Source organism: Manis pentadactyla, chromosome 2 (assembly GCF_030020395.1).
Source record: "Manis pentadactyla isolate mManPen7 chromosome 2, mManPen7.hap1, whole genome shotgun sequence".
NCBI lineage: Eukaryota > Metazoa > Chordata > Mammalia > Pholidota > Manidae > Manis > Manis pentadactyla.
In genome coordinates this window covers 99693176-99720012 of record NC_080020.1, presented here as the reverse complement: position 1 = coordinate 99720012, position 26837 = coordinate 99693176, and the positions used below count along the sequence as shown (strand labels likewise).

At 34.6% G+C, this 26837-nt stretch overlaps 1 protein-coding gene across 2 annotated transcripts in view; it reads right to left on the bottom strand.

The window, feature by feature from the left end:
• IL6ST (interleukin 6 cytokine family signal transducer) overlaps positions 1-26837 on the bottom strand; it is a 67182-nt gene that overhangs the window by 15158 nt on the left and 25187 nt on the right. Inside the window, exons 3-14 of one of the 2 annotated variants that reach the window (XM_036900227.2) lie at positions 21926-22004; positions 16848-17153; positions 16370-16490; positions 10686-10852; positions 9999-10153; positions 8128-8287; positions 6148-6230; positions 5272-5482; positions 4533-4715; positions 2765-2866; positions 2436-2582; positions 1964-2104 (exon numbers count right to left, since the gene is read on the bottom strand). In XM_036900227.2, the coding sequence (XP_036756122.1) occupies positions 1964-2104; positions 2436-2582; positions 2765-2866; positions 4533-4715; positions 5272-5482; positions 6148-6230; positions 8128-8287; positions 9999-10153; positions 10686-10852; positions 16370-16490; positions 16848-17153; positions 21926-21989 (1840 nt within the window). In that variant the 5' untranslated portion in view covers positions 21990-22004. Of the gene's footprint in view, positions 1-1963; positions 2105-2435; positions 2583-2764; positions 2867-4532; positions 4716-5271; positions 5483-6147; positions 6231-7658; positions 7707-8123; positions 8288-9998; positions 10154-10685; positions 10853-16369; positions 16491-16847; positions 17154-21925; positions 22005-26837 lie in introns of those variants that run through there. The other variant, XM_036900246.2, reaches the window with a different exon arrangement.

Genomic DNA, 26837 nt, shown 5'->3' with positions numbered 1-26837 from the left:
CAGTAACACTTTCCACTATCTCGACAAAGAGACTTCCTACAATGCCAGCAGCTACACGGCCACTCAGGGCTTCTAAGAAGTCTTCCAGCCAACAGAGGGCTAATTCTGCAGCTTCCCGGGCCTCCACTCTTCCCCACTTCTGGGGAAGGCCCCACCCCTCTAGAAGGTGCTTTACTCTAGACCAATTCCCCACTAGAAGCTCCCCAACTGGAAGCCCCACATATACAGGGTTCCTGAATAAAGCTTCATCCTCTACCACTTCAGCCACTGAGGCCTCCCCACCATCCCAAGAGGCAGCCCACCCAAGGGTTGCACCCATGTAGACTGATTTTGGGTTCAGAGGTCCTGCCGACTACCACCAGATGTAACTCTGGGGGAAAATCCCAGGGCAAAATACCTCTAAAACCCAAATCAGTCAGAGGGAGAAATAAAGTTAAACTCTTTTATTTCTTATAAGCAGTCATCCCGTCTTTCTCTCTTGACCTGGCTGCAGCAGGAGAGCGCTTCACCCAGCCTCTGCGGTCCAGATAAACCCTTGCATGGTCTTGTAATTTACCTATTGATATGGAGATGGTACTTCCCTCCACCCTTTGGTAACACCTATTGCTATGCAGATGCACTAAAGCCAGGTGAGAGATTCTGGAAATACTACAATTTTACCCACATTAGCCACCATAGCAAAAGCTCAAGGTCTTTTATTATCTATTTTATACTGGTCACTCATCCATTTATTCTCTCATTCAGCCATCATTCAACCAATTAAGGAATACTGAGCTATCATTCACTGTGTTGGTACCTGGAGGTGGGGGTTACAAATATAAATACAATAAAACAAGGTATTTTCTATTGTGTTTCAAAATGTGGTAGGAACAAGACAGCAGCCTAAGTCTGCTTTAGCAAGGCTTCAGGAACTGCCAAAAGAAGAGAATATAAGGATTTATAACTTAGGGCAATACACTGGGGAAAGGCAGAAAAAGGTGGAGAAAATGGTGAGAAACTATGGTCAAAGAAAGGTAAGGGCTTGCACAGACAGTAGTCAGAATGCATGACAATAGAACTTGATAGTTGGGGCTCAAGTAAGCAAAAAAGATACGAAGAAATTTACTACACTCACATCTAAATTTCTAACTTTGGCAAAGAGTTGGAACATGGAATTTGAAACATGGAACAAAGGGTTGTGGCATGGAACAGAGAAAGAGAAACATATTTGGGAAGGCAAGAGTGGATGGCTGAAGTTATGGGACAAGGAGTTTAAATAGACTAACTAACAAGGCTCAGAAGAGCTCTGGAGATTACAAACCATTTGAAAGCAGTGTAGAAAAGGAGACCAAGAAGTACCAGAGGAGGAGGAGACTCAGGAGAATGCTCATAGAGAAACAAAGAAAAGGTTAGAAGAATCGAGAGAAGAGGCAGTTTCAAGAATGGAGAAGTTAACTAAATCAAATGCTGAGAAGTGTAGGGAAAAATGAAGAAGTAAAATGCATACAATGGATATGACACCTAAGAGGTCTTTGATGAGTGACACCAGAGAGGTTTCTGTGGAACGGTGGGCTGAAAGACTAGTTTCAGCAGGCTAAAGACTCAGTGGGAGGCATGGAAGTGGAAACTTCAAGGATGGACTAGTTTTCCAGCAACCTGCCTAAAAAAGGAACAAGAAGGAAAGAGACCACGCTGCTTTGCCAGTGAAGAAAATGAAACCATTCAGAAAGGTAAACAAAGACTTTTGGAATATAGAGTGTATAGGTGAAATCAGAACCAGTTAATGAAACAACAAAAACGGTGAGGAATATATTTTCAATAGTATAAAAAACCAAAAGCAGATAAACAATATAAAAATCATAATATATGAACACTTCACTCCTATGAATCCAAAGCTGCATTTTAAAGAAAATTTTAGCATATGAACAAAGTCCATTTTTAGTCAAAGAAAAAAGATGAAAGATCAAATGTCATTATTTCTTACCAAACTTTGGTGTAGTAAAAGTGAATTCTGGACCATCCTTTCCACCTTCATCTGTGTATGCTGCCATTCGTACCATGTACAAAGTATCACTAGTCAAAGAGGACAGTGTATATTCTGTGTGGGAAGAATCCACATTCACAGCTGGAAGAAATCAGTAAGTGTGGCTTTACTCAACTACTCAAATGTTTCTGTAAAATGTATTTTTATTCCTTTTTAATACTTTCAAAATGTCAAATAAGGCCAAATGCAAATAACTTGCATAACTATGACATAATATTCTTCTATAAGCAGCACATAGTATTTCTTCAATAAGACCATAAAAGCAACCAAAAGGCACATTCTCAAGAGTCTCTTTTCTGAGGAAAATACACTATATATTAAGATGTGCAACACCAGAATGTAAGACTTACATTGGTATTTGAAAGCTTAAGAAAAAAAAGTATATTCTTAATAACTTGTTAAGTTTAATTACCAGTTTCATTTCCAATGATGGTTCTATAAAATATAGTATAATTTCTGATAAAGCCATTCTGAACATCAACAGGAAGTTGGTCCCACTCTAAGACAGCTTCATTTTTCCCCACTTTTTTTGTCCGAACAGTAGGTCCTTTGGAAGGTGCTAGAACAGAATAGATATTTGCTAAGTGAAAAACCATTAGAATTTAGTAATCTTTAGAATTTTGTAAAATTTCATTATCAAGAAATTATTTGTTTGAACATAGTGAGACATATCCTTATTAAATGGATAAAATGTCTTTGCTAATACAAAACATTTTCCAAGGAAAATGAGTTTAGACTTACGAGCTTGTTTAAGGTATGCCTTTATAGACTCAGGGCTTCCCGGTCCATCAGCATATACTGGAGTAACTGTTATCAAATAACATTTGCTCTCTGCTAGGTTCCCTAAAATAACAATAGTAGTACATTAAGCATTTTTCCCCATGATAGAAAAGCCTAATTAATGCCATTATTTTTACATTACAGTTTCATGACCATTAAACTTTCTTTTAAAACTGCAGCTTTTAAAGTAAGCATTGCCTTTTGTGTACTGGATTCAAGCTTAATAGATTAAAACTATTTCTGAAAGTAAAAGATTATTTTTGCCAACACAGTGGATTAAAACATGTATACTGTCAATAAAATTACTATATTTGTATTTAGAATTTATAAAACACTGATCTCAAACTATCCTGGGTCTTAATAGTTTGACAATTTTTGTACATCTCATTCAGTTCTCTGAGAACTGTCTATGAACACAACGCCACTAACCAGAGCTAGGGAAAGCAATGATGGCCCTGTTTGTCATGTGGCCAGGAAAAAAAAGAATTATTGTTCTTTCTCCTAAAAAGTAGTTTTAAAAGAAAAAGTTATCTTGAATACTTAATTTATAATGCCAAATGAACAAGGTAATCTACCCATATTTCTTAAGCATGCAACAGAAAAATTTTCTTTCTATACAACATCTTATCTGTCTACATCAGAAAATAAGGTGTTTGTTATACTTGAGTTTATGCCTTTGGTAAGAACTTACATTTCCTTACCTATTACTCATGAAGATACGTATAGTCCTTTGTCTTCTTAAACTGAGCAATTTACCTTTCCTTTATGACTACCTTTCCTTTATTCCTAGATGAGTAATTTTAATATTCTTCTGTAGTATGTGCTGTCATTAGGACTACTTAGTTATATGGGGCTACCTGTGCAACCTGAAGATCTCCAGAGCCTATGTTTATGCTTAAGAGGTTTCTATTATTCAGTTATCACTAATCTGTCTCCTCTCTAGCTACACCATGCCTTTAATTTGATAAGTTTAATAAATCTAGACAAGTTTGCATATTAAATATTAGGTAAATGAGGACCAAACAGCCTATTTATGAATAAAGTCCAGAAACTTTATGATAGGTATGTCTTTGTTTAGAGCTTTTCTCTGATTAATCGTATTATTCATAGCTTAATTCTAATGGTTATTTTCTTTACGAAGAAAATGCATACAAGCTGAGTATTTTTCTCTTTAAAGTTGTTATATCACTTTAAAAATTGATTAACTAGTGCCTTAAAACACAGAGCAATCGATTTTGAAGCTCTATAATATTACTTATTGTCCTTCATTAGATTTTCAGTTAAAAGACAAGGAAACCCAAGTTCTAATTCTGCTTCTCCTATTCAACAACTGTTAAGAAGTCACCCAGATGCTCTAGGAAAATATTTCTCACTGAAGGATGAGGGAGTTAAATGAGGCACAAAGAACATAGAACTAGTTAGGCGCAATGGTTGGATTATCTTATATTTCTTTCTTTACAGTTTCATGAGCATTCCTTTCATGATCAAAACACTGGAGTATAGAAAGATAGCATTAATCCCACTTTGTCCACATAAACAGACCCTGCAGTTAAGTGTGACTTGAGAATCACGCATCTAGTAAACTAGATGTAACTAGCAACTATGATAAATTGGACATCTTTTCAACCAACCACAGCATCTATAAAGCAGAAGAGAGTATGTAAAATAAAGATCTATCTAAAGAGTTAGAAAAAAGGACATCAACTTAAACGTCTTTAGCCAGGTATACCTCTTAAATAGGTGTGATGTACAATACCGTCTTCTTGTTGCCAATCTGGGATACAGGGTGATTTATCTGATAACACACACCATTCAAGTACGTATTTGTTTACAGATTCATTTGGAGCAGTCCATTCTACCCAAAGCATGTTATCTTTGGGAAATGCTTTAAGATCCTTTATAGGGTGAGTAGCTTTAAAACAAAGTTTGAATACTGATGTAATAAATGAACACTTAAAAATTTTTAATTTCAATATTTTACATTCATTTCCAAAACCATGGGATCTATCTTGCTATGTTTTTGTAGCACATAATATTAACATGTATTTGCATGAAAAAAGCATTTTATCATTTACATATATTTTCAAATGTAAATTTTCTCAAAACTATTCAAATGTTTTATATATGTAAATTACAACTATTTTTCTTTGAAAGCTACAGATAAACCTATTTAAGTCACAGGCATATAAAGTTCCAAAAACTTTAATATTAAAAAAATAAGTCATCAGAAAATGCTCAAATGAATTAAATGGCTTACTGCAAAGCTTAAGTGAACCATATAATAATAGAACAGACTGTCTTGCTGCTGAGTTCTAACAGCATGACTTTTGCTGATACTGAGGAGACAGTCTTACAGTAAGTATATTCTACTTACTGAAAAGATTCTTTAGCATCTTTTACAGAAGCCCTGTCCAAACCTAACTATCTTTTCCCATCCATAAGTCAGGCTTCATCTCATAGACACAAACCTTGAAAGCCATAGGGAGGGATGGTTAAAACAGATGCATCTGATTTGCCAACCAGATTTCTGGCTGTCAAAGTTGCTATGTAACGATCGTTTGTGAGGTTTACTTGCAGTTTTGTGTCATTAACTATATAATTTTGTAAACGTGATTTCCATCTTGTGAGAGTCACTTCATAATCCAAGATTTTTCCATTGGCTTCAAAAAGAGGCAATGTCTGGAATAAAATAATTTATTTAAAAAACATATTTCATAAATCTTGGATAAAGTTAATTGGTTTTACTTTGCATTCACAATTTCTGCTGTATGTCAAATCTCTGAATATTTAATTGAAAGGGACTGACACTTCATTTTTAACTCTCTACTATAGTAAAACTACTACATACTCATAGAGTTAAAGCATGACTTCAACGAAGGGGGAAAGTAGCACCATTCTGTTAGCTTTTAGTTCTGTATACAATTCTGCACTGTGGCTTTGTATGGCTAAATTATTTATGCCTGAGTATTTTTCTATATCTTTTAGTATGATCCCTCATGCACATTCATGGAGTGCACAACAATTTTACATTTCCTATTACTGGCATACACTTTGGTTACTCAAAACCTTTTTAAATTATTTTTTATAAGGCACTCAGGAAAGTTCAATAGAAGACAAGGTCCTTCTTACAGAATTTTCAAAGAACTATGCTTAAGTATCTATGAGGTATTACCAGCAGGTTTATGAACCTGACTTCTACATGGTATAGACAAAGCTTTGTGTTTCTATTTGTTAAAAATTGTTATCATATGCTTTGCTGATTTTAAGATGGATAAAATTTTAAGTCAGACTTCATTCATAATACCATATATAATTGTATAAGAGGTTAAAGTATATAACTTTACCTTCCACATAAGCTGCACAGATCTATAGCCACGAGAATGGGATGGTTCTATCTTATACCAGAAACTTGGTGCCTTGGATGGTCCTAAAGAAATGACAAACTTTTTAAAAGAAAAGTTTTTATTATGACAGTAAAATAAAATCTTGGAGATGAGATTCTCTTAGTTTGTTCTTAATATCCTTGTCCTTCAATCACACGATGTCTCTAACTTGTTCTCTGCATTCAGTGTTTGCCCACCCCAGCATGATATGCTAGACATTCCTTTAGTCGTCAGGGTGATAGCCTGACAGTTTAGATTACATTGGAACTCTTTTCTAATCTTAAAACTGTAAAGCTACAAATATATCCTAAGCAATATCCAAAGATATGTCACTATTCCTTATTGCCAGAAATAAAATTGAAAAGTCATGAAATAATACCTGCTTAAAACCCCTAAGTGTATATATGAAGAATATAAAACAAACTAAATGGAGTAAATGCAGTATAGTTTTATTACCTAATGTTGGAATGATTTAATGTAATAGGAAATAATAAAAATGAACCTACAGGATTGTTGCAATCATCCACATGAAAAAGCACTTTATAAAACAACGTATCAACTACTAGAATTAGATTTTAGAAGTCCCTTTAGAATCAACTGATTTTCAAATTTTTATAAATATGATTGTAAAATATTGTATTCAAAATAAAAAAGGATCTGAATAAAATCTAAGCAGTGATGTGTTGATCTTGAAAAGACAATTATAGATGAGGAAACAGAGGCTTGGGAAAAGGCTGCTGATACAGGACATTCAAACAGATATATACAGGGGTACAGGACTGCACCCAAAAAAAAATAAAGAACATGAAATTATGAAGAACATTTTATGAGCCAGAATTATTTCCTAACATAAAGATGAAGAAATGCTTAATTCAATAGTTCTTAACTTTCTAGGTCCCCCAAGATCTCCCCAGAAAACGCACACAAATGCTAAATACTGTATTTTTCTACATTTTAAAGTAGTTCAGGAACTCCCCCAAACTGACCTAAGTACCTTTAAAAGCCTCAAGAATCCCAATAATTCCTAGCTAAGACAAGGAATCTGGCTGAGAAACCCCAAACCAGCATTAGCAGGATTGCTTTCTTTCCTGGCATTTATGAGAATGAGAGAAAAGTCTTAGTGGAGAAGGATACTTACCCTCTCTGCCTTTGATACTCTCAATTCATGCGAGTGCCTAAACCTCTGGTAGAGGTGAAAGTGAAGGGAAACAGACTGGAGGGGAGGTTTTAAAGCTGTGGCTGCTGCCCCTGACACCTACAGGGTTGGGGGAGGCAGGCTGTGATAGGAAAATGTTCACAAAGAAAAACCTATATGCCACAGGACTATTTCTTGATGGCTATGTAAGAAAGCAGTAATGTTAAGCCATTTTGAGGAGAGAATCTTGCTTTAGACAATATGCCCTTCTAAGCCTTTTGGATTCTACATTATATGCACTGTATTACCATGAGAAAAAGGGAAAATGAAAGTAAACCAACCAACCAGAACTCCAGAATCCTTTTCCAGGGGCTTATCAAGTGTGCTAGTAGAAAAAAATGAATAAAAAATAAAGCACAAATACGTTTTTTGATGGTGATGGTCTAGGGTATATTTTGCTAGACAGTGTGATTTTAATGATTAAGTATGATTCTCTAGTTAGGGATATCTCAGGACCACTCTCCTTTAATGAAATGTTCTGGACTTATAACTGTTAATCAATGGTTTTCTCATGGTATCTAAGACACCATTCCATGGTAAGTTCCTTTAGTTAGGTATCAAAGATTTATATTATCAATAATGCACATTAAATTTTATATCTTAATAGTTTTAAAAATAAAACTGAAAAATGCTAGTTTGAATTAAATGACCACAAAAGATGGAATGAAGTCAATATTACTAAAACCAGGCACAATTCACAGTCACAACTTCAAAAGCTTTATTTCTTCATATGCTTTTTTACTTACTATCTTCATATGTGACCCCACTTGCTTCTTTACTCCAGTCACTCCAGTATCCTTTACCATCTTCCTTCATACAACGAATCCTAAATACATATTCTGTAAAAGGTTTAAGGTCCTGGACAGTGAATGAAGTTCGGGTGGATGCTGTATCTTCAGATGGAATCTGAAAACAAAGCAGTCCAACCAACTAAAACCCAGTGGTATTTATTACAGGTGTTGCAAAATTGCGTTAAGATTTTAGAAACTAATTTAATGAACACAAGTTCTGGAAAGAAATAAATGCAAACCAAAGAGCAGTCAAACTTAGTAAAATTAATACATTTGGGAAGTATGGAATTATGTATTATCAATCCTTTCTTCCTTCCTTTTCTTTATTTTTTCCATGGGGCCTGTAACAGTCAGGGTCTCAGCAGGAAAAAGACGGCACACTCCAATTAGAATTAATTAAGGGGGGGGTTACTAAAGTAAATATGGGTAGTGTGTAGGGAAACCTTAAAGAATCTGTAATCAGTACTGTGGGACTTGGAGCTGCTACCACCCTAGGCCTGAAGTGATGAGGGCGGTACCAGAACTTCGAAGAAGAGGGTCAGACTGGGTTAACCTGAGAGAAGCAGTGACCTTAGTTGAGAACTGTAGGCAGCTCCAGGGAGGAAGCAGGGAAAATAAATATGCGAATTTCACTTCTCTCTTGCCAGGCACCCCCATTAACCAAATTCACCAGGAAACTAGAAGGAATGGGAACCTACAGATAAAATCCATTTAGGTCAGCATCTCAAGACAAAGAGTAGGGTGGAAATGGGTGGTGTATAGATCTTGATAGGCAAAAGGAAGCTCAATCAAGAAAAATAAAAGCTATCATTACAGATATTGAATTTCAGGTAAAAGAGACTAAATATAGATAAATAACTGGTTATTTCTACTATTCTGAGATTTCAACACTGAACACAAAATAGGTGTCAGGGATTTTTTTGTATAAAGATTCTATAATGATATAAAATATTTTGAAGATCTTCAGGTATGTACTCTCTCTGTACAACATGAAGCATTAATCCATTTTAGTGTGTTGCTTTTCTGATTGTATTCTAAACCCTGTAGAAGTGGAAGGGAGGACAGAAGCAGTAAGGTCAAGGGCTCAATTCCCTCATGAGCTCATTCCCACAACCAGAGAAACAAAGCAAAAACATACCGTTAGTGATAAACAGAATGACAAAGTATAGTATGAAGAGCCCAATGTTACGGTGATAGCTTTTGAAGAAGTACTTCTTTGCTGACAGACAGCATCACCTTTGGGTACTGTGCTTTTCCTTTCCAGTCTTACAAGTTCCTCAACAATCCCTTCCTCTACACCTCAGGGATTGGCAAACTTTCTATAAAGGTCTAGACAGTATGTATTTTAGGCTGTGGGCCAGGTGGTCTCTGTTTCAACTACTCAACTCTTCTATCGTAGCACAGAAATAGCCACAAGAGAGAATATGTAATATATGTGGCTGTGTTCCAATAAAACTTCGTTTATAAAAACAGATACCCTGCAGATGCCGTTTGCCAGTCCCTGCTGTGCCTTATCCATATAATCTCTTCATTTTTACTCCTCCACTTAATTTGCTTATAGTTTATATTTGTTTCACCTGCAGCAAAAATGCTATTCCCTATCACCCTGCATCACTTTCGTGTTTCACTTAAAAGCTACTGTACTCAGCAAACCTGGTTTCTATCTGGATGTATTTCTTTTTGTCCTTGTTTGAAATACAGATCTAGAGGTGTCAAACAAAATAATTCTCCTAGTCAGAAACAAGACATTCAGAAAATGACTGAGACTTTTAGGTTACAGAGTTGCAAGAAAGACTATTTGAACAGTAACTTTTAACTCAACTTACCTCACTCCAAGTTGACGTATCTTTAGTCCTATATTGAATGCTGTATTTCAGTCTTATGAAACTCTGAACACTTGAGTTGATCCATGTCAGTTTTAATATACTAGATAGTTCCTCTGAATTGGTGACTGATAAATTATGTGGTGGATTGGGCTTCACTGAAAAGCAAAATAAATCCTGATGTTTATCATGTTTAATTTTATACATTATACAACTCAAATATATTCTTTATATTTTATTTCACAGTATTAATTTTTCTCACCAAATGGACTAATTTTTCTCAAAATAATGCTGTACCATACTAGTATAATGGAAAGGGAAGGTTTCCAAAGAAACATTAGCTTTCCTTGCTAGTTTATTGCATTTGTTAATCTTTTCAGGTTCAGATATAAAAGGATAATACTCATGATAAATGATTTAAAAAAGGGAACATGTGCACTATAATTACAATGCCGTAAAATGTTTGATAATTGGACGAATACTTGAAAATAACATTCTGGTCAAAGCAGCTGTGAGTGTGACTGGATTATGATCATTCTCTTTTTCCAAATTATTTTTAATGTTGAAAAAAATGAATTTGTAAGTCACTAAAATACTAAAATGGTTACTTCTACATTAAAATCTAAAAACTACTTTAGCTTATGAACTACTATATATGCTAATAAATTCTCAAATTCAAGTTATAACTACCTTTATCTACAGGATCAAAATTGATATGATCTGATGTAACCTTCCCAAGGGCATTTTCTGTTTCTACCCAGACTTCAATGTTGACAAAATACACAGGAGAATAATCAACAGTGCATGAGGTGGGGGTGCCACGTTTTGTTTTACAATCAGCAAACTTCTCTGTTGCCCTAAATACAAAAATGGAAGAATCAGTTATTAAAAACAGATTTGAAAAAATGTGAAAAGGTTTATTTAAAAGAATTTGATGAGACCTAGCTTATTATAGCTTGTAATAAATAAGTTCATTCCAATAACTATGGAATAAACTGTTGATAACTAAAAACAAAATTTCTTAAAAACTAACCGTCTCTTAACACTGAGTTTGATCTGTATTTTAAAACAATCATTTCCAAAGTTTCACTCTAAGAATGTTAATTTAGAATGTTATGCTTTACCCAATGACCCTTCTCCAAAACTTATCTATTTCATGTGATCTTAGTTTTTTTCCATTCCTAAAGAAGAATTCTCACTGTATCAGCAATGTCTTTTTTTAAGCACAGTATGATTCTTCCAAACACAATATGCTAGAAGGTGATAGGACAAGAACTTGTCACCCTAGAAAATTCCCAGTCTCTTTCCAGTTGAACCTAGGCAACCACTTTCTATCACCACAGAAAGTTTCAAGTGATGTTACTATATTTACTCACATGTTAAAATTATGTATCAGTTAATATTTACATATATGCTGTGCTGTTTTTTAAAATAGGAGGATAAATCAAAACCAAACTCAAACAGGTAATCTCTAGGGGGAGGGAAGAAAAAAAGGTGTAGGAACACAGGAACACAGGAACTTCAGAGAAGGAGACTTCTCTGAATATACTTTGTTTTATAATTTTGACCTTCTGGATTAATTTATTATTTTACATAGTTAAGAATATTCCTTAGGGAATACAGTCAGCAATGTTGTGGTAACTTTGTAAAAATATTGAATCACAATGACCTATAACCGAAATGAACACGGTATTGTATGTTAACTACACTGCGATTTAAAAAAATTAAAAATAAAGAAAATCCCTAAAAATCAAAACCAAAATGAAATATGAACTCTTATATTGAGCTGGTGGTATAATACATAGAAAGGAACTATTTCAAGAACTTAAAACAGTAATTTTGACATATTCTTTGTGGAAGAAAAACAATTTTAAAACTCTTTTTTAGTAATCATATTGTTGCTGTAAATATTGGCATTGTTATTATTCTGCAGCTGTGGTGTTCACTGTGGGATAAAGCACATGAATAATTTTGTTGGTGCTGAAAACAAGATTTTCAGCATAGAAGAGAGGGTATGTAGATGTTGAATTAAGTAAAAATCCAGTCTGGATTTTAAATTGGAAATATCCATATAAGTTCATGATTTATTTTATCTTAAAAACATTTCCTAGCTTTTTTTGCTTTAAGAGCCCAGAAACAATGACAACTCAGTAGCAGTTGCCGGTTCCCCTAGCACTCAGACTGTAGTCCCTAAATAGTATTTCACATAAAATGGTTGACTGTAGGTCTATGGAAGGAAATACATTAGGATGAACCTGGAAAATCATGTCATATCAAAATCAAGGAAGCTATCAAAACTAATGCGACTGTGACAAAGGATCAGCCAAACTGAATAAATTCCCATTAACCAAAGATAGGACAATTTAGGTATCAAGAATTATGACTGTAACAGACTGAACACACCCAATCTGTTTAAGTATGAATTCATAATCGGGGGGGGGGGGGGGGGGACCGGACCTTCATTATCCTCCTTTGGAGGATGCTAGGGAACCAACTCATAAAACTGGTTAATAAAGGGAAAATATTAACGCTATTTTGCTTCTCTTGTACATTACAGTAACCAATAGTTGAAGGTATTTCTTTAGGTATTTCAGGTTAAAAAAAAGAGAGAATACCACTATTTTGTAAGTCACATATAAATAATGACCATTGATGACGGCTCAAAAACCTTTAGAGGAAAAACTAACGGGAAGTAAACATGGTTAAATCCCAAAACCATTCTGTTAAGTCATAAAAACCTTTCATAAAAGAGTATATATACTGTATGAGCTCATTTATATGCCATTATGGAACAGGAAAAAAACCTATACTGTGGGATGGGGTATGGTAGGCTGGTGGCTAGGACTAACTGGGAAGGGGCATGAGCGAACTTCTAGGGGTTTTAGAAATGTTCTGTATCTTGATAGTAGTTTCAGTAATACAGGTATATGCACTAGTAAAAACCTCATTAAATGATACACTAAAGATATGTAAGTGTATTTTAAGATATATATAAATTTTACATAAAAACAAACATATACCTATAAACATACAGTTAGTTACATCTAATTAATGATGCAAATGCTGAAGTGTTTAAGGATAAAGTATACTAATGTCTGCAACTCCCTCTGAAATGCATTAAGAAAAGAGACTGATAGAGGAGGATGCATAGGTAAATATGTGATAAAGCAAATATAGTAAAACATCAACTACAGAATCTAGGTGATGGGTATGTACACTGTAAAATTCTTTGAATTTTTCTTTATGTTTGAAAAATCTAATAGGGAATTTCATAGATCAGGCTGACAACACCTTAAACCAATGCTCAATTTTAGTACTGAAAAAGTACCCTCAACCAAAAAAATGTTAGCTCTAATCAATGCATTCAGTAAAATGGCAGAACACAAAAAATTAAAACACAAAATTCAGTAGCACTTCCATGCACTAACAATGAATTTCCTGAAAAAGAAATAAAGATAATTGATTGCATTTATACTATCATCAAAAACAATAAAATAGGAATAAGTTTAAGGTGAAAGAGTTCTACTCTGAAAACTACAAGACACTGATGAAAGAAATCAAAGAAGACACAAATGCGAAAGTATCCTGTGTCCATGCATTGGAAGAAGCAATATAGCTAAAATGTCAACAATACCAAGAGCCAACTATAGATTCAATGAAATCCTTATTAAAATTCCAATGACATTTTTTTTTCTGATGTAGAAAAAAACACACTCCTAAAATTTATGTGAAACAATGCAAGACCCCAAATTGCCAAAGAAATCCCAAGAAAGGATAAAGCAGGAAGCACCACACTTCCTGGTTTTTAAGCTATATTATAAAGCCAGTCATCAAAATAGTAGTGTTGTGACATAAAAACAGACAAAGAAACCAACGGAACAGAATCCAGAGCCCAGGAACAAACCCAAGAATATATAGTGAACTAATATTTGACAAGGAAGCCAAGAATACCCAATGGAGAAAGTCTTTTCAATAAGTGGTGCTGTGATAATTGGATATTCACATGTAAAAGAATGAAAGTGGACTCTTATCTTACACAGGATTAAAGACTTGAATGTAAGATCTGAAACCATGAAACTCCTAGAGGAGAACATTACTAAGTCCCTTGACATAGGTCTTAGTAATGATTTTCATTACTAAGACTTTGTAAATCTCAACTTTGGTTGAGAGTACTTTTTTAGTACTAAAATTGAGCACTGGTTTAGTATCAAAGTGATATTGATATACAGTCTTATGAAGGTTTCACATGAAAAAACAATGTGGTTATTACATTTACCCATATTATCAAGTCCCCACCCATACCCTAATGTAGTCACTGTCCAAGTAATGATTTTTTATACAACACCTAAAACATAAACAAAATTAAAATTAACACGTAGCACTACATCAAATTAAAAGCTTCTGCACAGCAAAAGCAACCATAACAAAATGAAACAACAACCTACAGAGTGAGAAATAATACTGCAAACCATTTATATGATAAGGGGTTAATACCCAAAATATATAAAAAGCTCATACAAATTAATAGCAAAAACCCAACCCAATTAAAAAACAGGCAAAAGACTTGAGTAGACATGTCTTCAAGAAAGATGTACAAAAGGCCAATAGGTACATAAAAGGATGCTCAACATCACTGGTCATTTAGAGATATGCAAATTAAAACCACAGTAAGATATCATCTCATGCCTATTGGAATGGCCATCGTCAAAAAGATGACATAACAATGGTATGGATGTGGAATAAAAGAGATCCCTTGTACAGTGTTGGTGGGAATGTAAATTGGTGCAGCCATGATGGAAAACCATATGGAAGATCCTAAAAAAATTAAAAATAGAACTGCTATATTGATCTAGCAATTCCACCTCTGGGAATATATTCAAAAGAAAAGAAAACACTAACTCAAAAAGATATCTGCACCCCTATGTTCACAGCACCAGTATCTGTAATAGTCATGCAAATAACCTAAATGTTCATCAATGGATAAATGGATAAAAAAGGTGCAGTTTGTATATCTACAATGGAATATTATCCAGCTATGAAAAAAAGAAAATGAGGAAATCCTAACATTTCTGATAACAAAGTGGGTGGACTTTGAGGCATTAAGTGAAATAAGTCAGAGAAAGATATGATCTCACTTATATACGGAATCTAAAAAAACAAAAAAACAAAAACCAAACAAACCAAACTCATCAGAAAGGGATCAGATCTGCAGTTAATCAGAGGGGAAGGGAAACTGGAGAGAGGTGGTCAAAAGGTATATAAACTTCCAGTTGTAAGATAACTAACTACTGGGGATGTAATGAGGACTATAGCTAACACAGCTGTATGATATAAAGGAAAATTGTTAAAGAAGTAAATCCTGTGAGTTCTCATCACCAGAAGAAATTTATCTATGAGAATATGGATGTTAGCTGAATGTACTGTGGTAATAATTTCACAACTTATGTGTGTCATACTATCATGCTTTATACCTTAAACTTACACTGTGATATATGTTTCTGAATAATTTCTCAATAACACTGAAGAAAAGATTTAAAAAATGACTGACAAAAACACCAGGCATGAATTGTCTAATTCCTTATTACCTCATATTAAATTAAGGTAATAAAAAATGGTGTGATCCTAAAAAAGAAAGGAAGCAAAACATCAAACATTATGTGGTGTTTCTTTATGAAAGTACACACCACTACGATGAATTATTTTTGGGGAAAAAAACATACACAAACACAATACCCCCAAATCTGTTCAATTATCTAGCTCTAATAGCAATTTTTAGGAAATAAAGGAAGAGAGGAATATGTTAAGCAGTGTACAATTAACAACTGAATTACAAAGAAAAAGAAAAAAGAGCAGGTAGAACCTATGGTTAAGAGAAACTTACAAGACGTATCTACTTGCTAAATATGGGGATTGTTGATCTTTATTTGAACAATTGTAAAAATATTTACTTATGATATCACTAGGGAAATCTGAACACCAACTGAAAACATGACAATAGTAAAGCATTTTCAAATATATTTGGTTATAATGATGGCATATAGTTTTATGTTTTTTTAAAGCATCCTTATCTTTTAGAAATATGTACTAAAGTATGGATGAGATGACATGATGTATGAGATTTTCTATAAAATAACCTGGGTGGGATATATAAAAAACAAGACTGTTCATGAGCTGATCACTATTAAAGCTGGATAATGCACACATACTACGCTTTATACTTTTATATGTTACAGATGTTCTAAAATGAAAGGTTAAATAATTAAATAACATGTTTTAAAATTTGCATTTAATATTACTACTTGAAAAAAATAAAAATTCCAGCACAAATGACTAACTCAATAAATTAAACATACAACAAATTTAAAATAACTTGCCATTCTGATTTTAAAGTGAAGTTTGTGTCCAGATATGTTTCCCTTCCAGGATCCCACTGACACATCATTTTCTTTCCTTCATTTATAATGCAACTCAAATTTTTAGGTTTTTCTGGAGGCACTAAAAGGGAAAAATTAGCAATTTTCAAAAGCTTTATATCCATAAATAACACGTATTTACTACCCAAAACATTTACAACCTAAATTAGATGCAAAAAGCAAGCCCAAGCAAAAGTATAGTCATAATGAGACTGGTGACTAAAAATTAATTTCTTTTCTATTTAAACTCAAACTTCTTTTTAGGTATTTGTATATTAGCAATGGAAATATAGTTCTACTTCTAGCTTATTAAAAAAAATTAGTATGTCAAAAAGTCACTGAGACAACAAGTTACTACATTTCATAAAGACCAACAGGCAACATTTAAAATGTTAATTATACAGTCATGACAAAGTCTGAAATAAGACAAAAAACTTACAGCCAGAAATTATTCGGATCCCATAAACATTCTGATCAATCTGTCCAAATGTACGAACATTGCAAGTGAGTTGAACATTTAATAAAGGCATATCTGTAAATGTGACACTAGATGCTGTTCTGTTTATGACAGTATATTGTTTGTTAGGAACAGCAGCATGGTTTGTTTTCCAGAAAATGTAATCAGCATTTACATGAAAATAATCCATACAATTTTCCTTTAGCACACAAATTGCTGTGAAGTTAGAACCAAGTTGTACAACTGCAGATTCAGGAGTGATACGACCACATGGATCTATAAGTTCACCTGAAGAAAAGGAAATATAATAGAAAATATAAAAATGGACTGAATTTTTCAGGTACAAAATGTTTATTTTGAATCAACATAGTCCCTCAATCTTCACTAAAGTATCTATCTCTAAAGACACAGAAAAAGAAGAAACATAATGAAAATTAATATGCTCAGAGTTTAATGCATAAACTTGTAAAGAAATGTACAGATTTTTAAGGCAGATGGAGTTGGGTTAAAAAAATTACCTATGCAAGTTTCAGCCTTTTTCATAATATTCTAACTTTGCTTTAAAAGGAAACATAGACTGCCTGCAGTATGATTCACACTTGTTTCACTATGAATACTGTTTCTTGGTTCAGACACATGGTCTAAATTAACCCTCTGGAAACAGAGTGGTGGTCTCTGCTCCTCTTTGGTCTTTAATGCTTAGGGACTAGGATGGGGGCACAAAGAGTATATATCACTCATATTAATATTTCAGAGAGCAGAGGAAACAGCAAGGGAGCAATGAAAAACAAAGAATATAACTAGATGACCAAATATATTAATTTTAACAGTAAGTGCACAGGATAAAATCTCATATTAAAAAGACTGCATTTAAAAAAAACAATGATATGCTTTAACTATTAACCTACTCTGTGTTGATGACTTCTGAATCCTTATCTGTAGCTCTAACTTCATATATGGTTTTTCAATACCTTATAAAATGTATCCACTTGAGATAATTCTGCACATACTTTAAAATGAACTTATCTAAAATTATATGCACCACAATCCCTTTCAAACTTCTTCTTATTTCTCTACCTCTCTAGCAGCACCATTCCCCTCCAGGAATCTAGGCCATATACCTGTAGTCACCTTCAACATCTCTAATTAGCCTTTTCCAACCTCTAGTTTAACAATACTGCACTGAGATTTATTGGTTCTACATTCTTATTATGTGTATCAACCTCTTCTCACCAACCCTACTTTGTTTTGACAGCTGAAGCTCAGTCATCTTACTATACCAGTCTGACCTCCAAAGAGACTGATGCCAGACTACTGTTAAAAAATGATTATGCCAATTTCCCATTCTAAATTATTTAATAGCTACTTATTACCATCTAGATAAAATTCCCAATTAAGTGGTATGAATTCTATTCTCTTTCTCCAGTCCCATAAACTTAAGGAAGCTTTCCCTAGTGAGTCTCTTTGGCTAGTGGGTTCTTGAGTGGTTGCCCATACAGTTATAAGCTTCAGTTTTCTTGCTTGGAAAATGAAGTTGGTAATAGCTGTCTTGAATAGTGTTTTGAGATTAGAAATTACTTATGTAACTTGTCTCCAGAGACAAGTAATCTAGTCATACTGACAGGGTCTGAAGGTTCCCTTATGGGTGACTGGTTTTGGCAGTTAAAGTAAAAGGCATAAAAATCACAGAATTATGAAACAGAAGAGCCTTGGTGATCATTTACTTCAACCCTTTATAAAGAAAAATGAGATACTTTCACAGAATCAGCCTCAATTATCAGCCAGACTCTTCCATTTCCCAACTTGGTCCCAAGCTAGACATCAAAAAGGATAAAACTACCTTTAAAAACTGAACATTTTCTTATTCTGTGTTTCTCAAAGTCATCAGGAAGAAGTAACAGTTTTTGCAGTCAAATTGTACTTCCAAATACAATTCTGGGTCCTCTTATAATGCCTGTAAGGCCCAGAGTTAGAATGTGTATTTCCTTATTTTAAAACTTATAATGTAGTCAACAGTTTACAAGACCTTGCCATATATGTCTACTTTAAATCCCAGTGCATGTATTCCTCTAGCTTTCCAATTGTATGAAATTTCATCTTGTGGGGAACTGTTAAGTTACTCTGTGATACTGAGCCAGTCCTTACAACTCCACAGACCTCACTTTATTCTTTGGTAACATCACTCCTATTATACTTTCTCCAAAGTACGAATAGGGAACAGTAAATATGAAATACACTTTAGAGTACTAAACAAAATAAGATGCAACCAGAGACTCAGTATTAATAATTTTCAATTACAAAGAATATGAGAAATGCTAGAAATGGGTAAATGTTCCAGTTTTCAACGTGATGGGCAAATGTTCAAGTTTTCAAAGTGAAACACAGGCTCATTAAAACCATCCCATGCCAAATGAATCCCCTTTTTATTGGGCTACCAGGCTATTTGAGAGATTAAACTGTAGAAAGAAAGTATTTTAATTTAATAAAAAGTATTTGAAAAAGTTAGTTGGGGTATTCATACAGACAAGATGAAGAAATGTGGATTAGAATACAACAGCGTCTGGAATGAACATTATGAAATTATTGATATTTGGCTGTTCTTAATCTACAAGAACAGAAATTTCATAGGTTCAAACTAATAGTTTTTTAACTTATTGCTCATATATAAAAATCATGAACCAAAATTGTCAATGAGAAGGAGGTCTTGAGTAGAGTATGCTAAAGTGCCTGCTTGCAGTTCTTTGGGAAGACTGCATTTTCCAAAGATGGTCACACATGCTCTTTATAAAATGTGACTGGTACTCCTTCCACAAAGAAATGTGGTCCATATTTCCCTCCCACCCTCAGATCTGTGGATGTTTACGTCTGTCCCAGCCACGGAGTATGCTATGTGACTTCTAAGACTAGGTAATTAACTTCTGACAGCTCTCTTTTTGTCTTGGAGTATTTGCCCATGGAAGCAGCCACATGATATAAGGACACTAAGGCCACACAGAAAGACCATGGTGATATTCTGGTCGATGGCCCCAGCAAAACCCTCAGCCTATAGCCAGCATCAAAAACAGACATGTAAGGGAAGAGGACTTCAGATAATTCCAGCCCCCAGTCTCTATTTCAGCTGTGGGCTCAACATTATCAAAGATGAACCAGTCTGGCTGTCCCAGTCTCTATTCCTGACCCACATAAACCACGAGAAGTAACAATTACTGTCATTTTAAGCTATGAAGTTTTGAAGTAATCTGTGAGGTAGCAATAGATAATGTAGGCCTGTGTTTTCAACATCTTTATCAACAACTTGGAAGAAAACAGAGAGAAAGATTCACACATACTTATCAAATTAGCAAAGGACAAGATGGGGAAGCATTGCCAACACTCTGGGAAATAATGTTAGGATTTAAAATTATGTTGCAAGATTAGGCTGATAGGCTAATAAAAATAAAATGAACATTGCAAGAGAACAAAGTATCTCTTATTTAGGTCAGTATGAAATAAAATAGTATTAAGGGAGAAATGGTTTAAAAGTAATTTATGTGAAATCAATCAGAATTTTCACTGACTGATATCTTAACAAGAAACTATGGTGTAACCATAATGCTGTTCATGTAACTGTAAATTAATGATACCAAAAAAAAAAAAAAAAAAAAAAAAAAAGAAACTATGGTGTATCTCTTAGCTGGCAAAAACAATGTTGCTCTAATAATGATGTTCAGATCAAATTTAATAATAAAGTCATTATACTCAGACTATGTCTAGTTTTGGTACCTTATATATATATATATATATATAACTTTGAATATATATATTCTTAGGTACATTTTATTCAAACTTAACAATAAATATATACTTACTATACTTTTTATAATGCTTACTGTGGGCCAGGCCCTGTCCAAATGCCCTTTGTATATTAACTCATTTAACCCTCACAACAAGTCAAGGAAGAAGAGACCATTATTATACACATCTTCTACATCAGGAAACTGAGGCATTAATTAAGTCCTAAATCTGGTAAATGAGAGAAAGTGTAATATATTATATAAAATATAGTATTATATTTTAAATGTGATACAGGAAACCAGAAAAGATACAGGAGGGTAATCAGGATGCACAGAGTTGGAAGCCAAGTCCTATAAAGAATGATTAGGATGATTGTATAAGTTTAGTTTAGGGAAAAGAAGACTTAGAGACCCATGAAAACAGTTCTTTTAATTCTGGAAGAGTTGAACAGCAGGAAGAGAAAGTGGGCCTCCTCTAGAACTAGGATTAATGATAAGAAGTTACAAGGAAAAGTTGGGTTCCAGAATAAGGGAAGACTTTCTAAATAATAATATTTTCAACACATGCTTCGTGTCACTTTAAGTGTTCAAAAAGAAACTGTATCCCTGGTTTTGCAGAGGAGCTGATCTGGAGCAGTGCTTCTCAAACTATAATAAAGGATCCATTTGGGTTTTTCCCCCTACCTTTTGCAGATTTATACTTTTCTTCTTTAACATGTTTGATGAGACAAGTTTACTATCATATGACTGAATGTCATGGCTGTGTTAAATTATTAAAGGAGTTTCTAAACACTTATTCTTACTTTCTATACTTATCTCACTGTGGACCAGTAACCATCCAAGAATCAGCAGTAACGTCAAAGAAGCAACAGGCTATGGACCAGTTTAAGAAGTACTGGTCAATCTCTTTATTCTGCTATCATAATCACATTGCTGCTCAGAAAACCTTTGGCCAGTAAGGAGTGAAGTGCTAAAAATTAACAGGTTTTCTCCCTATTTCTTTACTTAAAAACAAAACCAGCATATTTTTTCTTCTCCACATTAAAGTTATTATTAGTATAGTGAAACGGCATTTAGGATTTCTAAGTGACTAAGTTTTTCAAGTCAAATTATATAAATTGTAATTTACCAAGATTATTTTTACTTAAGTCATTTTTAGGACATAATCTCTCAATAATGATCCTAGAAAAAATAAGTATATAAACAAAATTATATAATTACTAACTACATAAAAATATATAAGCCTAATTTGTGGGGTTGGGAGATCGGATATTTCAAGAACCTTACCTATAGATTCAGTGGTGAGGAAAATAAACAGTGCTTGCACTATCCAAGTTTGCAATGCCAACATCTTGCATAGGTATTTCTGTAAAAGACACATGCAATATTATTTTTAATACTTCTCTTATTATACATAACAAATTAAGGCACAATCTCTAAAACTTTTCTGTTTCCATTGTATATCTACTTTCTAAAAGGTGCTAAAATTTATGAGAATGCAGAAAATAAGTTTAAGTCCAGAAAATTTTTCTTTATTCCAACTTAAGATATGGCAATATAAATTATTGCTTGAAAACACAATTTATATCTTAAAGTTAATTAAAACAGCAATCTAGTTTTTTTTATTATGTGAAGTCCTACCCTAAAGTAAATACTCTGAGAACTTCAGAGACAAATTTCTGCCTGGCAAAACCCACATTACCCAACCTCAAGAGATATTTGAAAAACGGGAAAAATGTTTATAATTCACAGCATGACCCAAAATATCCGGGTATATGAAAAATACCTGTAAATCCCTAAAAAATTCCAACATGTAGTAGAAAAAACAGGCTAGATGAGTTGAACAGGCAATTCACAGAAAAGGAAATACAAGTAACTCAAACATATAAAATGGTACTTTCAACCTCACTAATAATGGAAAGCAAATTAAAACTACCTAGATAGGAATCCAAGATGATACACACTCTGGAAAACAACTGGCGGTTCTTTACAAGTAAGTAAAAGCACAACACAGGACTTGGCATTTCTACTAATGTAGCCAAGAGAAATAAAAATATATATTTCTCCATGAAGACTTATACCCAAATGTTCATTACCAGCATTATTCATAATAGTTCCCAACTGGAAACAATCCAAATGTCCATCAACTGCTGAATGGGTAAACATATCCAAACAATGGCAATTCCATACAATAAACTACTCAGCAATACAAGGGAACAAACTACTGATACATCTAATACCACGACTGAATCTCAAAAATATGCTGAATGAAAGAGGCCAAATACAACAGACTATGTATTGTACACTTCTATTTTTAGGAAATTCCACAAATGGTAAAACTAGGGTAACAGAAAACATCAGTGGTCGGCTGAGCTGGGAAAGTGCAATAAATGAAAAGGAGCACAAAGTAACTTTCTGAAGTAAAAGAAATGTTGTGACTTGAATGTGGTGGTGACAAGACTGTCAAAACTTACTGTACTGGGATTAAAGATGGTGGCATGAGAGGTGAGACAGAGACCTCCTCCTAAAACCACATATAATATGAAAATATAACTAATACAACTAATCTTGAAAGAGCAACAGGAAAGAAGGCTGCGCCAGACTGCATACACCTGGAGAAAAGAACAGACCTCATGGAACAGGGTAATGTACCAAAGCTGTGACCCAGCGGGGCCCAAGCCCTTCCCCCACCCCAGCTGACCAGCGGAAGGAAGAGAAACAGAGCAGGGAGGGGGTGGAGGCCTGGGACTGATGACCACCTAGCCCTGAAGATCTGCTCTGGGAGCATGAACCTACATTGCATGGTGCTCTGATGATTTAGTGGGATTGGAAAGCAAAGAAAGGTGGAGTACCTGGAGAGACAGAGATTCCAGCTGCTGTGGAAAACAGGGATTCATATCTGGCTGATCTGGGTGGGACTTCAGAAAGGTACTTTGAAGAGAGTCTGAGAGTCCTAAAAGTGAGATGGCTGCTAAAGGGGTAAGGATTGCAGAACTTACTGCTCAGGAGAAAGGACAGGTAGACAAAATTGTCCGGGTGCACTCTGTCCAGCAGGTTCGGAGCTTAAAATGATCTTCAGGGGCTCCATCCCCCTGGCTGGCTATGCAGCACCAAGACTCCTCCACCAAGACGAGCAACCTGATGTGTCTTCCTCCTGGCTAGCCTGCACCTGCCTCAGGCTCGCAAACCAGCAACACCTGCCCTGACATCAGACAAGGCAGAGGGAAGCCCCGCCTGTGGCAGCTACAAACACAAAGCATAGAGGCCTACACCCATGTGTTCGGCACACTGGTTCTGGCAGTGAAGACAGGCATAGCAGCCGGGAAGCAGGAAACAGCTCTTTCCTCCCCCCAAGCACCAACACCGCACCCCTGCAACACCCGACATTGCTCCAGGGGCTGAGCAACTCCACAGAGTACAGCTTCTGGGCACTAGAGGGCACCACAGACAAATTATGAAACATCAAAGGAATCTGGTTCAAAGCAAAATTATGAACACACCTGAGAAAGATTCAAATGAAATCAACTTCACAAATCTTCCTGAAAGAGATTTCAAAATAAAAATCATTAACATGCTCATGGAGGTACAGAAAAATATACAAGAACTCAGGAACGAATTTAGGACAGAGATCCAATCACTGAAGAACACAATGGATGGTATTAAAAGCAGATTAGATACGGTGGAGGAGACATAAATGAAATAGCAATTAAGGAAGAGGAATACAAAGAAGCTAAGGCACAGAGAGAAAAAAGGATCTCTAAGAATGAAAGAATACTGAGAGAACTGTGTGACCAATCCAAACAGAACAATATTCATATTATAGGGGTACCAGAAGAAAAAGAAAAAGAGAGGAAAAAGGGGATAGAAAATGTCTTTGAGGAGGTAATTGCTGAAAACTTCCCGAATCTGGGGAAGGAGATAGTCTCTCAGACCATGGAGGTGCACAGATCTCCCAACACAAGGGACTCAAGGAAGACAACAGCAAGACATATAATAATTAAAATGGCAAAGATCAAGGTTAAGGACAGACTATTAAAAGCAGCCAGAGAGAAAAATAAGATGACATACAAAGGAAAACCCATCAGGCTATCATCAGACTTCTCAGCAGAAACCTTACAGGCCAGAAGAGAATGGCATGATATATTTAATGCAACGAAACAGAAGGGCCTCGAACCAAGAATACTTTATCCAGCAAGATTATCATTTAAATTTGAAGGAGGGATTAAACAATTTCCAGATAAGCAAAAGCTGAGAGAATTTAGCTACTACAAACCGTTTCTACAGTGTATTTTGGAGGGACTGCTATAGATGGAAGTGTTCCTAAGGTTAAAGAGCTGTCACCAGAGGTAATAAAAAGGGATAGACAAAGTACAGAATATTACACTTAATATATAAAGAATGGAGGAGGAAGGAGGGAAAAAAAAAGAACCTTTAGATTGTGTTTGTAATAGCATACTAAGTGAGTTAAGTTAGACTCTTAGATAGAAAGGAAGTTAGCCTTGAACCCTTGGTAATGACAAATCTAAAGCCTGCAATAGCAATTAAGTACATACCTGTTGATAATTGCCCTAAATGTAAATAGTCTGAATGCACCAATCAAAAGACATAAAGTCACTGAATGGATAAAAAAACAAGACCCATCTATAAACTGCCTACAAAAGACTCACTTCAAACCCAAAGGCGTATACAGACTAAAAGTGAAGGGTTGGAAAAAGATGTTTCATGTAACTAATAGGACGAAAAAAGCAGGTGCTGCAGTACTTGTATCAGACAAAATAGACTTCAAAACAAAGAAAGTCACAAGAGACAAAGAAGGACATTACATAATCATAAAGGAGTCAATACAACAAGAGGATATAACCATTATAAATATCTATACACCCAAAACAGGAGCACCTACATATGTGAAACAATTACTAACAGAATTAAAAGGGGAAATAGAATGTAATGCATTCATTCTAGGAGACTTCAACACTCCACTCACTCTAAAGGACAAATCAACCAGACAGAAAATAAGTAAGGAGACAGAGGCATTGAACAACACATTAGAGCAGATGGACCTAACAGACATCTACAGATCTCCACACCCAAAGGCAGCAAGATACACATTCTTCTCAAGTGCACATGGAACATTTTCCAGAATAGACGACATACTAGGCCACAAAGAGACTCAGTAAATTCAAAACGATTGAAATTGTACCAACCAACTTCTCAAATCACAAGGGTATAAAAGTAGAAATAAATTGTACAAAGAAAACAAAAAGGCTCACAAACACATGGAGGCTTAACAACATGGTCCTAAATAATCAATGGATCAATGACCAAATTAGAACACAGATCAAGTAATATATGAAGACAAATGAAAACAACAGCACAACACCCCAACTTCTATGGAACACAGCGAAGACAGTTCTAAGAGGGAAGTATATAGCAATCCAGGCCTATTTAAAGAAGGAAGAACAATCCCAAATGAATGATCTAAATTCAGTTATTGAAACTGGAAAAAAAAGAATAAATGAAGCCTAAAGTCAGCAGAAGGAGGGACATAATAAAGATCAGAGAAGAAATAAATAAAATTGAGAATAAAACAATAGAAAAAAAAAATCAATGAAACCAAGAGCTGATTCTTTGAGAAAATAAACAAAATAGATAAACCCCTAGCCGGACTTGTTGAAAGAAAAAGAGAATCTACACACATAAACAGATTCAGAAATGGGAAAGGAAAAATCACTACAGACACCACAGAAATACAAAGAATTAGAGAATAGTATGAAAATCTATATGCTAACTGTATAATCTAGAAGAAATGGACAACTTTCTAGAAAAACACAACTTTCCAACACTGACCCAGGAAGAAACAGAAAATCTAAACAGACCAAATACCAGCAATGAAATTGAATCGGTAATGAAACAACTACCCAAGAACAAAACCCCTGTACAATATGGATTCACTGCTAAATTTTATCAAACATTTACAGAAGACATAATATCCATTCTCCTTAAAGTTTTCCAAAAAATAGAAAAGGAGGGAAATCCAAAACCATTCTGTGAAGCCAGCATCACTCTAATACCCAAACCAGGCAAAGACACCACAAAAAAAGAAAACTACAGACCAATATCCCTGATGAACATAGATGCAAAAATACTCAACAAAATATTAGCAAACTGAGTTCAAAAATACATCAAAAGGATCACACAC